This window comes from Stigmatopora nigra, chromosome 2 (assembly GCF_051989575.1).
Source record: "Stigmatopora nigra isolate UIUO_SnigA chromosome 2, RoL_Snig_1.1, whole genome shotgun sequence".
NCBI classification, from domain to species: domain Eukaryota; kingdom Metazoa; phylum Chordata; class Actinopteri; order Syngnathiformes; family Syngnathidae; genus Stigmatopora; species Stigmatopora nigra.
The window spans coordinates 7,361,684-7,376,127 of NC_135509.1; the positions used below are offsets into that span (position 1 = coordinate 7,361,684).

General features: G+C 40.6%; 3 protein-coding genes across 3 annotated transcripts; all 3 read left to right on the top strand.

Annotated features, from left to right (window-relative positions):
• Positions 1 to 392: 392 nt before the first annotated feature.
• On the top strand, positions 393 to 5,244 carry LOC144181528 (creatine kinase U-type, mitochondrial-like). The gene is made up of 9 exons (XM_077710083.1): positions 393 to 674; positions 2,404 to 2,602; positions 2,867 to 2,962; positions 3,032 to 3,253; positions 3,368 to 3,453; positions 3,612 to 3,735; positions 3,861 to 3,995; positions 4,068 to 4,193; positions 4,692 to 5,244. Exons 1-9 carry the CDS (start codon positions 529 to 531, stop codon positions 4,803 to 4,805), a joined length of 1,248 nt encoding a protein of 415 aa, XP_077566209.1. The 5' UTR covers positions 393 to 528; the 3' UTR covers positions 4,806 to 5,244.
• A 1,022-nt stretch (positions 5,245 to 6,266) lies between these two features.
• Positions 6,267 to 11,014, top strand: pdia3 (protein disulfide isomerase family A, member 3). Its single transcript, XM_077741690.1, has 12 exons — positions 6,267 to 6,583; positions 7,707 to 7,785; positions 7,869 to 7,986; positions 8,123 to 8,230; positions 8,437 to 8,566; positions 8,648 to 8,764; positions 8,871 to 8,996; positions 9,558 to 9,740; positions 9,810 to 9,918; positions 9,995 to 10,203; positions 10,426 to 10,483; positions 10,890 to 11,014. The coding sequence occupies exons 1-12, from the start codon at positions 6,450 to 6,452 to the stop codon at positions 11,007 to 11,009; spliced, it is 1,491 nt and encodes a 496-aa protein (XP_077597816.1). The 5' UTR covers positions 6,267 to 6,449; the 3' UTR covers positions 11,010 to 11,014.
• A 950-nt stretch (positions 11,015 to 11,964) lies between these two features.
• On the top strand, positions 11,965 to 14,186 carry ppib (peptidylprolyl isomerase B (cyclophilin B)). The gene is made up of 5 exons (XM_077741704.1): positions 11,965 to 12,196; positions 12,879 to 12,992; positions 13,236 to 13,329; positions 13,405 to 13,589; positions 13,845 to 14,186. Exons 1-5 carry the CDS (start codon positions 12,062 to 12,064, stop codon positions 13,965 to 13,967), a joined length of 651 nt encoding a protein of 216 aa, XP_077597830.1. The 5' UTR covers positions 11,965 to 12,061; the 3' UTR covers positions 13,968 to 14,186.
• Positions 14,187 to 14,444: the final 258 nt, after the last annotated feature.

The window sequence follows — 14,444 nt, forward strand, 5'->3', positions numbered from 1 at the left end:
TCAGTGTATTAAATGTTAATAATGTGGCCTACATGACCCCAAAAAATATATTGTGATCCAATATGTATTGAGTCACTGCCTTCTGCAGCATTTGCAACTGATGCCCTTCAAAATTCACACCGCATTCTTCCTTTGTCAAGACAGCCATGTTTAGAAAGTGTTTCTCCTCCTGCTCCTTTCACAAGAAAACTTAACATTTTTACATACCTTAACCCACTATAACAGACTGACAAACCCTTGTATTGACACCATTGCTGGTTTATTAACACAAAACGTCAAACATTACTGCATTTTGTCGTGTTTAGTTTCCTACTTCATAAGCGGTGTAGTGCGTATGTTCGTCTTATTTTGAAAGCGCTTTTTCGGTACTGGGCTAATACTTCGAACTAAGCTTGACAAAAAGCGCCTCCTCGCCCTTTTCGTTCCATTACAACCTCTTCATCAGCACCATCGTTCAGTTACACCTGCGCTTCTCTCACTTCTCAGCGTCTAACTCAGTTCTTATATATAAATATATACACTACTAAAATGGCTACCAGCTTTTCCAAGGTTATGTCTTCCAAACGCAGTATTGGAATCCTGTCGGTGGTCGGCGGGTCTCTTACGGCCGGGATTTTGCTACACCGGCAAAACGTCAGCGCCGGAGGATCGGGGCGCAAACTGTACCCCGCCAGGTAATTGCATTTTCTTGTAAAATAATATTGCTAATAATTATAACATTTATTTCTGTCCATTTTAACCCATTTTTATTGTTGTCTATTTAATGTAAGCGGTGGAAAGGACGTGAATTTGGCAGGTGGTCACCATTTGTAATTAGCATTATGGCGTCATAATGTCTTAAAGAGGTATTTGTAATTATTTATAGACTAAATATCAAGAGAAAAAATGTTTTGTTCATATTTGAAAGGGATGTAATTTTGTAATTTGCTTTAAATTACGCATTTATTAAGGGAATGCTATTGTTAGATGTCATAATTAGCCATGGGCAAATATTAGCATGCTAAGCTAGTGACATTAATTAAGACCCAAGCATGTTATATTTTAGGTGGTAAATTTGATATTTTAATGTAAATGAAATATTTGAAATAAATGTTCGAGTTGAAGTTGACAGTTTAACTCATGTTAACTCATGTTCATATGCAAAAAAAATAAATAAATCCAAAGCCTACCTAGCGAGATAGAGCCGAAATTAGCATGACTTGTTCACTTTCCCTATATTTAGTGTTTTATGACCTTCTGTTGACACACTATTGATTGATGTGTGTACGTGTCCTGAGCCACGTCTGCATGTATTACATAGCTGCACGTATTAAGAGATTAGGAATACATTATCTTCCAGCTCGATATATAAAACCTTACTCTATAAATGGAACAGACGAAACAAATAGTCTCGACATTAAGCTCAAAACATAAAAGTAAAAAATTATAAATCACATTGTTTGTCTACCTAGAGACCAAAAAAGTTAGGGTTAGTTACTTGAAATATTGGATACAATTAGCCGGAACTTCAATAAGGGCATAAAATCAATGATAAATTAGCCTTTAAACTGATAGAGTTGACGTCATATGGGTGTAATTTTGCACTGATAAGCCTTGGCAAGGGTGGCAGCAGGTGGACTGCGTTCATATTAAAAAAAATCATTTTGCAAAAGACGGAGCAGACGTCCTTGCCTTGCTTAAGTGTAGGGCTTTGACTTTGACACACATGCTGTGGATAAGAAGGATATTTAAAGAAAGGCTCCATTAGCCTCCTTAGAGTAGAGTTCAGCTGAGCGGTCATCCTGTCATTCAAAGTGGATTTCATGCTTATCCTCAGCGTATACACATAGTGTATTCGTTCTTTGTGGCAGGTTTTTATGCACAGAGCACAAAAAAGCAAAGTGCCGCAAATAAACACTCCAAAGAAGATGAAAAAAACTATGGAGGAGACAAGGAAATATAGCAAAAAAATATGGAGTGTTTTCTGTTAGACCAGGGATAGGGAACCTATGGCTCGTGAGCCATATGTGGCTCTTTTGATGAGTATATATGGCACTCCGCCTTTTTAAATCATATTTTTCTTCATTTAGACTCTTCTGCATGCATTCTCTTATTGATACTCATTGATTAGCAACGGTGAAATAATGTTCTCAAACGAATTCAGACTTTTTTTTAACTTTCAAAGTGGTGAAATGAATGATAAATGCTCACATTTTCATGTATTTTTACTTTTAAACTCCGAGTATGGCTCTCAAGGAATAATGTTTGAAAATATGAATTGTTTATGGTTCTCTTTGTCAAAAAGGTTCCCGATCCCTGTGTTAGAATGTATTGGTTCTTGTACTTTGTGTCTCTTGTATTTGAGGAAATACGCTAATGCTACTGTTAACGTCCTGTTATATATTTGTCTTTTTATTTGCATAGCGCGGAGTACCCCGACCTGCGCAAACACAACAACTGCATGGCCAGCCACTTGACCCCCGCCATCTACGCCAAGCTGTGCGACAAGGCCACGCCCAATGGATACACACTGGACGAGGCCATCCAGACGGGCGTGGACAACCCCGGGCACCCTTTCATCAAGACGGTTGGCATGGTGGCTGGAGACGAAGAGTCCTACGAGGTGGGGGTCTTTATATTCAACTTCCAAACAATGTGACCAATTCCCCTATTCCAAAAGCAGCTTGTATAGGCTCCAGCACCCCCTGTAAGCCTAGTGAGGATTAAGCAGTTCAGAAAATGAAAAAAAAGATGGCGGGTTTTCTATGTCTACTTGTATAAAAATGATTAATTCAATGTAGTATAACACATCCAAAAGATGGTAGTATTTTTGTATGACTTTGTTTGGCTATCTGGCGATCGCAATTTAGTCAAATTTGTTTTTCAGGTGTTTGCGGATCTGCTTGACCCCGTCATCAAAGAGAGGCACAACGGCTACGATCCCCACACCATGAAGCACCCCACCGATCTGGACTCTAGCAAGGTAAATAGTTCAATAACCAGAATTTTAGAGGTTCTTACATGAACACGATGGATCCTTTTTGGTTTTCAGCTCCAGTCCGGCGTCTTCGACGAGCGCTACGTGCTTTCGTCCCGAGTCAGGACTGGCCGTAGCATCCGGGGGTTGAGCTTGCCCCCCGCCTGCACCCGAGCGGAACGCAGAGAGGTGGAGCGCGTGGTGGTGGACGCCCTGGCCGGTCTCAAGGGCGACCTGGCCGGGAAGTACTATAGCCTGACCCAGATGACGGATAAGGAGCAGGAGCAACTCATTGATGTGAGGAAGGAACTTGATCAATGTCGTAGACGATTCAAATGGAGCGAACGTTTATCGCTGACAATGCTTTCGAATGTAGCCTTAAGTCGATTCTCATCTATCTGTTCCCGTTAGGACCATTTCTTGTTTGACAAGCCGGTGTCCCCGTTGCTGACTTGCGCGGGAATGGCCCGCGACTGGCCCGATGCACGAGGTATTTGGTAAGTGTCAAAATAATGAGTCAAATCTAATGCATATATTTCTACAAAAAATATGGTAGCAGTATTGACATCCATTATTGGTGCATCATGAATACGAATGAGAAAGGAATTATTGCATATTGTATTCAAAAAGTACTGTTTTTTTTTCTACTGTCTAGGCACAACAATGACAAGACCTTCTTGATCTGGATCAATGAGGAAGACCACACCAGGGTCATCTCCATGGAGAAAGGAGGCAACATGAAGCGAGTCTTCGATAGGTTCTGCAAAGGTCTCCAGGAGGTTAGACTCCGTCTGGAACTGTGTGCGGTAGACGTTTAGACGAGGACCGAAATTAACCCGGAGATTAGGTGGGATTTAGTATCAATGACGTGGACTGGATGCGATTTAGTTGTCTGTTGGCGCAGGTAGAGCGCTTGATCCAAGAGCGAGGTTGGGAGTTCATGTGGAACGAGCACCTGGGTTACATTCTCACGTGCCCTTCAAACCTGGGAACTGGGCTTCGGGCTGGCGTCCATGTCAAATTGCCCCTCCTGAGCAAGGTAAGTCTTGTAGATGACACAATGCTGAAATGGACTTTTTCCTCAATGGACTCTTTCCACTCACTCTTTCAGGACTCTCGCTTCAGTAAGATCTTGGACAATCTACGTCTCCAGAAGAGAGGGACAGGTGGTGTTGATACGGCCGCCGTGGGTGGAACTTTTGACATATCCAACCTGGATCGTCTGGGACAGTCAGAGGTATACCAGACACAGATTTTATAAGTACAAAAATTCCACCATCTTCAAACTATTGGCATGAAGGAGTTGTTCACAATTGAAGATGAGTGAATAGACTCCTCCCAGAGGATAAAGAATACCTACCTGGGTGTATTTTTGTAATAGTTTTACACATGTTGATCCTAGTTTTGTATTCAAACTACTACCTATATATTTTGCATTGCTTGTTAGCATTATGCTAATTCAGTTTTAAAAATCATATATTTCACTTGAATTAGTTGTAATATTTTGAACGAATTTTGGTTTTCTTATCATTTCATTCTTTTTCCAAAATAGAATAGTTTGAAAATATTTGCTTGCTTGTCAAAGAAAAAAAAAAAATTAAATAACAGAAAAATCCAATCCATTTAAACCTGGAGGAGTGAATGAAAATCCCCTCCCAGTCATAAAGGATTGGACGTCTATCGTCAAACCACGAAGACAAACAGTATAACCAACTAAATAAACTTTTCCGCGCAGGTCCAATTGGTTCAGACGGTGGTGGACGGCGTCAACTACCTGGTGGAGTGCGAGAAGAGACTGGAGAAAGGCCAGGACATCAAGGTGCCCCCGCCCATCAAGCAGTTCAAATAGACCACCTGACCCCGCCCACACATGCACAAATGTCCCAGCCCTGCACATAGATATATTCAGATATATATCTATATATACTACATATCTATCTATGCCTGTGTTTCATTCCGTGCTCCTTCATGTGTAATTTTACCCCCCACTTCTCTTATGACACGTTATAATCAATCCCCTCACTAAATAAATTTAACCCTTTATAGGGCCAGTGACAATTTTTGGAATAATTCGCTTGTAAGCACTCTATCGGTTAAAATGGTTCCATGTACTCAATGGCAGTTAATGAGTTAACCCTATAAAGTGTTAAACTGAATGATTTATAATTATTGGAAACAACAAAAATCCCCAAACGTAACCCTGAATTTGACCCAGTTTGGCCACGCCCCTTCCCCCACACAGCATGCCAACCCCTCCCCTGATGTTAATAAAAATTCATCACATGGTGCTCATGCTACTCATTTCTTGGAGTGGATTTGAATGTGACTCAAATATAAAAGATGGTTTCTGTACGGTAAGCCTTTGACTTTGAAGCAATATCTTAGCAGCTCATCAATGAATGTCATGCGCGTCTTTTATTAAACAAATCATCTATTTAACAGATACAACGTCTCCTGGTTTTATGCTATACAACATTATCTGGCATTATCGAGGAGCCTTGGTAGAGATCTGTAATCTGCTGAGTGGTCTTGTTTTTAATAATAACCCTTTGTTTCATTTATGAGACACACAACATGTTATTGTCTGGATGCTGACAACAAAATGTGCACTGTTTTCTTTTGTTTTTGGAGGGGAGGGGGTTTCTATCGAGGAGTATGACATCAGCACCCCCATCCTGGTTCCACATATGACTGAAGAGAGGATGAGGGTGATTGTTGTCATGGCGACCACTTCTCTAGGCGCACTAACGCTACTACTGTACTAGGTTTTCTAGTTGTGAAAAAATGTAAGTGCACCAAAAGGCCAGCAGAGGCCGCTTTCGTAGTGAACCACAGGAGAGAGCGGCCTCTGCTGGCATTTTGGCACACTTACAGGTATTTCGCAGCTAGAAAAGCATTTTAATTAGCAACTATATACATATTCGCGAAAATGTTTCTTACAGAAAAGTGAAAGTTTATTTTAGGAGTTGATTACAAAACGTTTTTGTAGTTACAATTATACACAAAAAGTTTCCTGTTTTAAGATATTTTAAAGGTATACTCATGTTTTGTTTTGGGGACAGAAATAACTTATCTTAAAGCCACTTAAAGGGAAGTTTCTTCTCAGTACAAATGAGGGCGGTTTTGAAATTAAAACGCATTCAAAATTACGGTGGAGCTTTGTCATAATGACATGTGCACGCGAGTGAGGAGTTTTGATTCAGTCGACCTCTGATTGGCTCCTTCTCGACGAAGTGCCGGTGTGCTGCATCCCCATTCGCCAATGACCTGTGTTCGTCACGCTCGCTCGACCAATGGCTGGCTGCCACAGTGCGGTAAGGAGCGGCGCTGAGGCCTTTTGCAACATCTTCCCCACCTCCCCTTTCTTTTTCTTTCGATCCGCAGCCGGGAGAAAATCACCATCGTAACAACTTCCTATTGAATCTCCCCTGCGTGCTTACTGTTGTGTTTGCCATCCATTTCGGACAACTTGTTTAGCCGGCCACCGAGTGCGATGCTAAAGCTGGTCTTCCTGGTTGCGCTCGCCGGGCTCTCCCGAGCAAGCGACGTGCTCGAATACACCGACGATGACTTTGACAGCAACATCCAAGACCAAGAACTCGCCCTCGTTGAATTTTATGCACCGTGGTAAGTTATTTGGATGAGTATTTTTAGATGTTGCTAGCTTGTTTGCATTAACTAGCCTAATTGGCTAACGAAACGCCTAAGGGCCAGTTTACTCATCTATTTGTTGAAACCTACATATTTGTTGTAAAAGCAAGTCCTAACATAGTTATCCCACTGGGAAATAATGCGTAAATAACACTGGTGTTAAATTGTTAGCATGCTAGCTGGCGAGGGAAAGGCGATAGGCCAACTGCAACGAAACCTATTACAACACTTTGCACAGTTTCCATATGTTGTACATGAATGCAAAAACATTTATTGTGTTTTTAACAAACTCGTAACATGAAATGCAGGTTTTGGGTCGCTTTAACGCCTTAAAATGCGTAATTTAACCTCCACCAGGAAGTTGGAGGGCGTATCTGCTCACTGTTGTAACGCTGCAATTGGACAGGGAAGTTTGGGTGGCCGTCACTGATTGGTTGAGGTCAAGTGTGACGTATTTCATGTCCTGATTTTTTTTATACAAATGAAACAATGCATTTTAATACATTTTAAGTAAACACCAGCAGAAACAATACATACCTAACTTTGTAAAGAACCCATTTTAGTTTTTTAGTTCAATTACAGGTGTCCTGGTTGACGAGAACGACACTACGCTAATTTTAGTCCCTAATTGGCTGTTTTTTGACGGCCCTTATTGTCAAATTCAGTTTGCCTTTAGCTCCTAGCTCTCCCAGTGAGAATAAATTGGACGTTCCTTGACGTCAATGACAGGCAATGAGTTAATGTTTGTCCTACACAAACAGAAAACAATACTAATCAATACATTCAGGACTCTAAAGATAAAATAATTACCTTGTCGGTAAAGGATTCAGAACAGAAAAGACAAATGTAAATATTGAGTCTGCTAACTGGGCTTCTTATGTACCCTTGAGCAAGAATTTGGTGCTCCAGGGATCTCGAAAATGTTCCTTCTGTTGCTTGTGTGTATATTTATTGCGGAACTGAGCAATAATATGCATCATAATGTGCTTGGCTAATGCGCAAACGTTCCCAGCCAAGCAAACACTTAGCTTCAGCTTATTTGCCAAGTCGGGAGCGGAATGCTAACACCAATTTGTTTCTCACATCCCTGTCCTTGAAGGTGCGGTCATTGTAAACGTTTGGCTCCGGAATACGAGGCAGCGGCTACGCGACTGAAAGGCACCGTTCCCCTTGTTAAGGTGCGGAATAAGTCATTTATCTGATTTTTATTTCAACTCTTCTTCGGCTCAGCCACTGCAAGCGAACTGTTTTTCTCTTGCAGGTTGATTGCACAGCTAACAGTGAGATCTGTAGTAAATATGGTGTCAGTGGGTACCCCACCCTGAAGATCTTCAGGGGTGGAGAAGTATCTGGACCCTATGATGGACCCAGATCAGCAGGTATTTTGGATTTTTAAGATGAGGGATTTGTATATATAATCATACTCGGCAGTTTTTGTGATGTTTAGGCAGAGTCGTTATTTTTGTTCTCACTTAATTTTTCCATTTTTTTTTTATTTCTTTTGATTTCTGCTAGATGGAATTGTGAGTTTCCTGAAAAAGCAGGCCGGACCCGCCTCGGTGGAGATCGCCAGTGAGGAAGCATTCAAGAAGTTTGTTGCAGATAAAGACGCCAGCGTTGTCGGTAATTTTCAGCACTGCTTTGCACATTTAACAGAAAAAAAGCAATGGTACAGTTCATGGACAAATTGAATTTGAAAAGCAGAAAACAGGCAATTATCTCGACCCTAAGGAATTTATGAATAATTCCGAGGTTTATCGCCAACCATTTTTGCACCGCAATTGAAGGCCATTTGAATAAGAAAAAAATGTCTTATCATTTTTCTTCAGGCTTCTTTGCGGACAGCCAAAGCACCGCATACGAGCAGTTCCAGAAGGCCGCCAACGACTTGAGGGAAAACTACCGCTTCGGCCACACCACCGTAGAGGCGCTCCTCAGGAGTCATGGCGTAGATGGAGAGTGAGTGTTCCCCTTCCTTTAGCAAAACTAGTTTTTCCCAAAATGGTCAATTGTACCTAAGTTATGTTTTATTGCTTCCAGGGGCGTCATCCTGTTCCGCCCACCTAGACTCAGCAACAAGTTTGAAGACAGTTCGGTCCAGTTTGGCGAGGGTTCGCTCACCAAAAACAAAATCAAGACATTTATTAAGGAGAATGTGTATGTTTTGTCATTTTTAAAATGTGATTGACATCCATATGATTTGGAGGCTGAGTGCATTTTACTCATTTGAACCCCCCTCCCATGCTCTTCCCGCTCCACTCAGTTTTGGACTCTGCCCCCACATGACAGACGACAACAAAGACCAGATGAGGGGAAAAGACCTGTTGGTGGCCTACTATGATGTGGATTATGATAAAAATCCCAAAGGTTCCAACTACTGGAGGAATAGGTACAGTAATTATTTTTTCTTGGTTTATTGGCTTATTTTTGAGTGGTAGATCACTAAAAATAGAACTAATCTTGCCCATTAATTACATCTATGGTCGCTTTAGCCACATTAGCCTACTAGCATTTTAGTCACAGACATTCTTTGCCGAGTTACAATCCGATACTTTGCAAAGGTTATTTGTTTAAATTGGAGGTAATTTTTCCTCCTATAATTTTAATATTATATTGTTATACCAAATGTTTCAGTGAAGTGAAAAAAAACGTTTTATTTGGTCATATTGTGGATAACTAAAATTGTAAACAAACCAAGTTCATATTCTTCAGTTCCGTTCTTCTGTTTGACATGAAATTTTATATTTTAAAAAGTTGTTTATCCAGTCTGACATATTGAGCTAGCTTGGTTGTAATTTATTTATTTTGTATTTGCTGTTGCTGGACTTTTTTTGCACTTAATAGATCTAGTAGAAAAAAAATATTTACACATGTAATAAATATAAACATAATCTTTGACCCCTAATATGACATTTTTGTACATGATTGCAATTATTATCATTTTTTGCAGAGTAATGAAGGTTGCCAAGAGCTTTGTGGATCAGGGCAAGGAGCTCAGCTTCGCCGTGGCTAACAAGCAATCATTTAATCACGACTTGTCCGAGTTTGGTATGGACAGTGCCTCTGGAGAGCTCCCCCTAGTGGCCTTGCGTACCGTCGGTGGAGACAAATACGTCATGACCGAGGAGTTCACGTAAGTTAAGACTAGAAACAAATTGCTTGGACAGCACTGTATATATATTTTTTTTACTTTTCTAAACAGTCGTGACGGAAAGGCATTGGAGAGTTTCCTGCAGGATTACTTTGACGGCAAGCTGAAGCGTTACCTCAAGTCTGAGCCCATTCCGGAGAACAACGACGGACCCGTCAAGGTGAGATGAGTCGGTGACTTTGCGAAGCGTTGGTTTCTAAACATGGGAAGGATTCATCACGTGACTGTCGCTTCAGGTTCTGGTGGCTGAGAACTTCGATGCCATCGTAAACGACGACAGCAAAGACGTTCTCATCGAGTTCTACGCGCCGTGGTGCGGACACTGCAAGAGTCTAGAGCCCAAATACACGGAGCTCGGAGAGAAGCTGGCCAACGATCCCAATGTAATCATCGCCAAGATGGACGCCACGGCCAATGATGTGCCTTCGCCTTATGAAGTCAGCGGGTGAGTTGGAGCAGAATTCCACAATGCAAAGTTTACAATGGGTGTCAAAATTGCTGGCGGGCCATATGTTTGACACCCTTTTTGTGAACAACTTGGGCCCAATGGGCAAAGTGGTGAATTATTTTTTGATGACAAACTCATTCATTGCACGTGTTGTAAATGTTTTAGACATAAAGATAAGATGCTATGCTGTTTTTGATTAAAATCTTGTCTTTCCTTCAGATTCCCAACAATGTACTTTTCACCAGCTGGCAGTAAGATGAAGCCAAAGAAGTATGAGGCAAGTATTCTGGAAAATGCCAAACTCAGCCTAAAGTCTTTTTTATTTTCATTTTTTTATTTATATTTTTGCTTTAGCTGACCTTTCTTGACCATTTGAATGGGACAAAATTATATATATTTTTAAATATGACATTCTTTCAGTTTAGTGGGCAGGTGAATTGGGATGAAAATATTTATATATATTTTAGTATACAATACAAAGGGCGGCATAGCTCACCCCTTGAGGTTGTGGGTCCGATTCCCCGCTTGCACTGACCATGTCTAAGGATCATTGAGCAAGATTCTGAAACTGATAGTGTCAAAATTGTTTAAAAGTGGAAAAGTTCTAAAAAAAAAAATCATAATGCTAACTGAATAGCTATCCTCTGTAAATGGCTAATGCTAATTGTATTCTCATCTTTTAGGGTGGTCGTGAGGTTAGCGACTTTATTTCCTACCTGAAAAAGGAGGCTACCAACCCCTTAGTGATGCAAGAGGAAACCAAGAAGAAAAAGAAGAGGACCAGTGACGACGGTGAGCTATAAAAAGGGGAGAGAAAAAAACAAGTCCAAAACAGGATCTTGACATTTCTGCTGCAACGCGAGAGAGAGAAGTAAATCCGATTCCATTTTCTTATTGAACTATAAAATGCTCTGAAGCAAAGTTGATTAGGTCCTCTGGCAATACTGTGGAAGGAGGACTGTTCTTTTTAGAGAAGAGGACCAGTTTTCCTTAATTTGATTTTTGTTTTTCTTTAAGAAAAAAAAAAGCAACTATTGTTCAAACCACGGCTGATGTTGCAGTAGGGGTCACACAGCTTTCAGTATCACCTGGCACTCTGTTTTTGTTCTACTTGTTGTCATATGAGGTTACGTAACGGTGAATTATTCCTTTTGGTTGTCTGTTTTTGTACATTTGGAAGGATTGTGAAATAAAAAAGGCCCATAAAACCAAAACAACACTTTTACTTCCTTGCAATGGAAATTTTGTTGTCTGTGGGCAACTTGTCTTAAGTCTGAATTTACAAGTTGCATAATAGTTTTGGGCATCTATGCCATTCCACAAATTGTTAAACTAAACCAGGAAAGACACTTTGCCTGTCTTTTTATGATTTATGTACTTGGAATATCAGCGAGGTTTCAGTGTAATTAAAACAAGTAATTTTTCCCTACTATAATACACACTTTGCTTTACAACAAGCCTTTTAACGTGCCTGTGTTTCAAACTGAAATTAGATAAGAATAAACTATACATTCAAATATGCAGTAAAGACACCCTTTAGGTTTATAGCAAACAATCTTAATTTCAAACAATTCATTAACGCTCCCTTTTGTTTGTATCGCCAGTAGTCCTGACTCAAAATGGCCGACAAAGACGATCTCTGTTTGCATCACGCATCGAATCTTGTAATGTCTCATCTTTAAACTGTTGCCAAGAAACGTAGTTCACGCGTCTTCAGCTGATTGGCTGATTTTAGCATGACGTCACTGGTACGTGGCTCATTTCAACGCGTAGCTGCCGAAGTAGACCCTGGCGAACTACCGGGGTATATAACTAGCAGTACTCTCTCTTCGTTTTCTGCTCTGTCTTTTCGTTGATGATTAGACTCTGCGAGAGAAGGATGAAGTTCATCTTGGCCGCCACGGTCATCGTGGGCTCCCTAATTTTCCTCGCCTTCCCCAATGGCTCTGTGGCGGAGGACAAAAAGAAGGGCTCCAAAGTAACCGCTAAGGTGAGTTAGCCACTGATAAAACCGCAATGCAACCGCAGAGCTAAGATGTTGACGAGCTAATGCTAAACTGTCGCTGAGCCACGTCATAGCACAGCTTGCTAGCTTGGCCTGCGGCGTTAAAATCAAATCTGTTTTTTCCCGAGCTGGTGTTACATTTCAAATAAGAAAATGCACACGCGCTATTTTAGCGGTTGTTATTATATCGGGCATGTTTTTTCTCCACGTTAATATCAGATTGTTTTTCCAGTGTGGCACACTTAGCATTTTGAGATTTTATTTTGCCAACTAGGTGCTTGCTAGCCGACACAAACTGAGCAATCATTTTGACCATGTCTTTTTTTGTTTTTTTCTTCACTTTAATTCCAGGACTTTTATTGTTTTTCTTTCTTTCTGGTACCCGTAACATGAAAATGGTTTTGTTGCAATCTGACCAGCTCACTTTGTTCTATTCTAACAACGGCTTTTAAAATGGCAGCTGAACGTGAACGCACCACATAGTTATACTAAATAAATGCTTTTTTTTTGTCTTAAGACAAAACTCGTCATTTACAGGGACAAACATTTGAGTGACATTAAAGTAATTTTCTCATCAACCTACAGTAAAGACGGTGTGCTATCCTGCTTGGGCACATTTTTTTTCAAACGTCTGTCATGCATTGTTAACTATAATTCTTGTTTTTAGGTATACTTTGACATTAAAATTGGAGATGAGAGTGTCGGAAGGGTCGTCATCGGTGTGTTTGGAAAGACGGTCCCCAAGACGGCTGAGAATTTTATGGCCTTGGCAACAGGAGAGGTAAAACCATGAATAAAATATTTTTGACATTTGACTCAGAATTTTGTAACTTGGATATTTTTCGTATCTTGAGTCACTCATTTGTATATAAAAAAAATACAAACCTCAAAATGTTGTAAGTAGAGGTATGACTGAATATGAATTTGTAACTTGGAGCTGCTATTTCCTTTTATAACATAATACTTAACCAATCAAACGACAACGCTGGACTTTTGATCAATAGAGTTTTATGGCTGTTTGCAGAAAGGATTTGGCTACAAAGGCAGCAAGTTCCATCGCGTTATCAGACAATTCATGATCCAGGGAGGAGACTTCACCCGGGGTGATGGAACCGGAGGTGAGACGCACTACCCAGCCTCCCCTCTAGTCATAAAATTGGTATTGACAGTCTATGTATGTGATTTATTTTAAGGCAAGAGCATCTACGGTGACCGCTTTGCCGATGAGAACTTCAAGCTGAAGCATTACGGACCCGGCTGGCTGAGCATGGCCAACGCCGGTAAAGACACCAACGGATCGCAGTTCTTCATCACTACCGTCAAGACCAGCTGGTTGGACGGCAAACACGTTGTGTTTGGAAAAGTGCTTGAGGGAATGGTGAGATTTTTTTTTTGCACAACTTCATGAGGGGGAATTTGATTTCTGGCCTTTTTGGTGGGTCCTATTGATATTTAATTGAATATAATTGAATTTAATAGACTTTAATTCTGTACGTACAGTATGAATAAGATACAAAAAGTCTGTGGGTGGTTTGTCTTAGAAAAAAATAGTAATGATACAAAAATCCTATTACTCACAACATTTTCAGTATGAAAAATTGAGTATTTTTTTATTTGATTGTTACCGTTTTAGGACATTGTGCACAAGATCGAGGACACTAAGACAGACAGTCGCGACAAGCCTCTCAAAGACGTCGTCATCGACGACTGCGGCGTGATCAAAGTGGACGAGCCCTTCGTCGTGGCCAAGGAATAAAAACTACTGCGGGGAAAGGGAGGGGGCTTCGGTTCTCAATGTGTGGGCGCCGGCAGCCAACTGGAAGCACTGGAGGCCATGTTACCATCGCCAGTGCAATCTGGCTACATTTACCGTCAAGCATTCCGTGGTGAACAACTTTAAGGCTCATCCTTTTTTTATATATATAATTGTTAAAAGAACGAGTTCCTTGAAATAAAGCTTCCAGGTTTTGTTATACTTTTGTGTGATCCTTTGTTGGGAATGATGTGCAATTCTCATTTTGACTTATAGAGGGCGTCGTTGCCCTGTGAAGTCTAGTGATGAAAGGTCCAATTAGTTTATACCTGGTGGTAAAATAACGTACTTTCGCTTCCAAAAATGGTACCAAATAGCACAATATTTAAGATTATGTCCAAAGAGCTGGATGAAAATAAGCATTTTCAAAAATTTTGTCTTCCTGAAAAGTTTCGAGTCCATCATTATTATTGATACGCT

Bases quoted from the DNA above. Each gene is read 5' to 3' on its own strand.
- LOC144181528 (XM_077710083.1), top strand. From the start codon at position 529: ATGGCTACCAGCTTTTCCAAGGTTATGTCTTCCAAACGCAGTATTGGA. The intron at 3,254-3,367 runs GTGAGGAAGGAA...TGTTCCCGTTAG, and splicing joins AGCAGGAGCAACTCATTGAT to GACCATTTCTTGTTTGACAA. The intron at 4,194-4,691 runs GTATACCAGACA...TTTTCCGCGCAG, and splicing joins ATCGTCTGGGACAGTCAGAG to GTCCAATTGGTTCAGACGGT.
- pdia3 (XM_077741690.1), top strand. From the start codon at position 6,450: ATGCTAAAGCTGGTCTTCCTGGTTGCGCTCGCCGGGCTCTCCCGAGCA. The intron at 8,567-8,647 runs GTGAGTGTTCCC...TATTGCTTCCAG, and splicing joins AGTCATGGCGTAGATGGAGA to GGGCGTCATCCTGTTCCGCC. The intron at 9,919-9,994 runs GTGAGATGAGTC...CTGTCGCTTCAG, and splicing joins ACAACGACGGACCCGTCAAG to GTTCTGGTGGCTGAGAACTT.
- ppib (XM_077741704.1), top strand. From the start codon at position 12,062: ATGATTAGACTCTGCGAGAGAAGGATGAAGTTCATCTTGGCCGCCACG. The intron at 13,330-13,404 runs GTGAGACGCACT...ATTTATTTTAAG, and splicing joins CCGGGGTGATGGAACCGGAG to GCAAGAGCATCTACGGTGAC. The intron at 13,590-13,844 runs GTGAGATTTTTT...TTACCGTTTTAG, and splicing joins GAAAAGTGCTTGAGGGAATG to GACATTGTGCACAAGATCGA.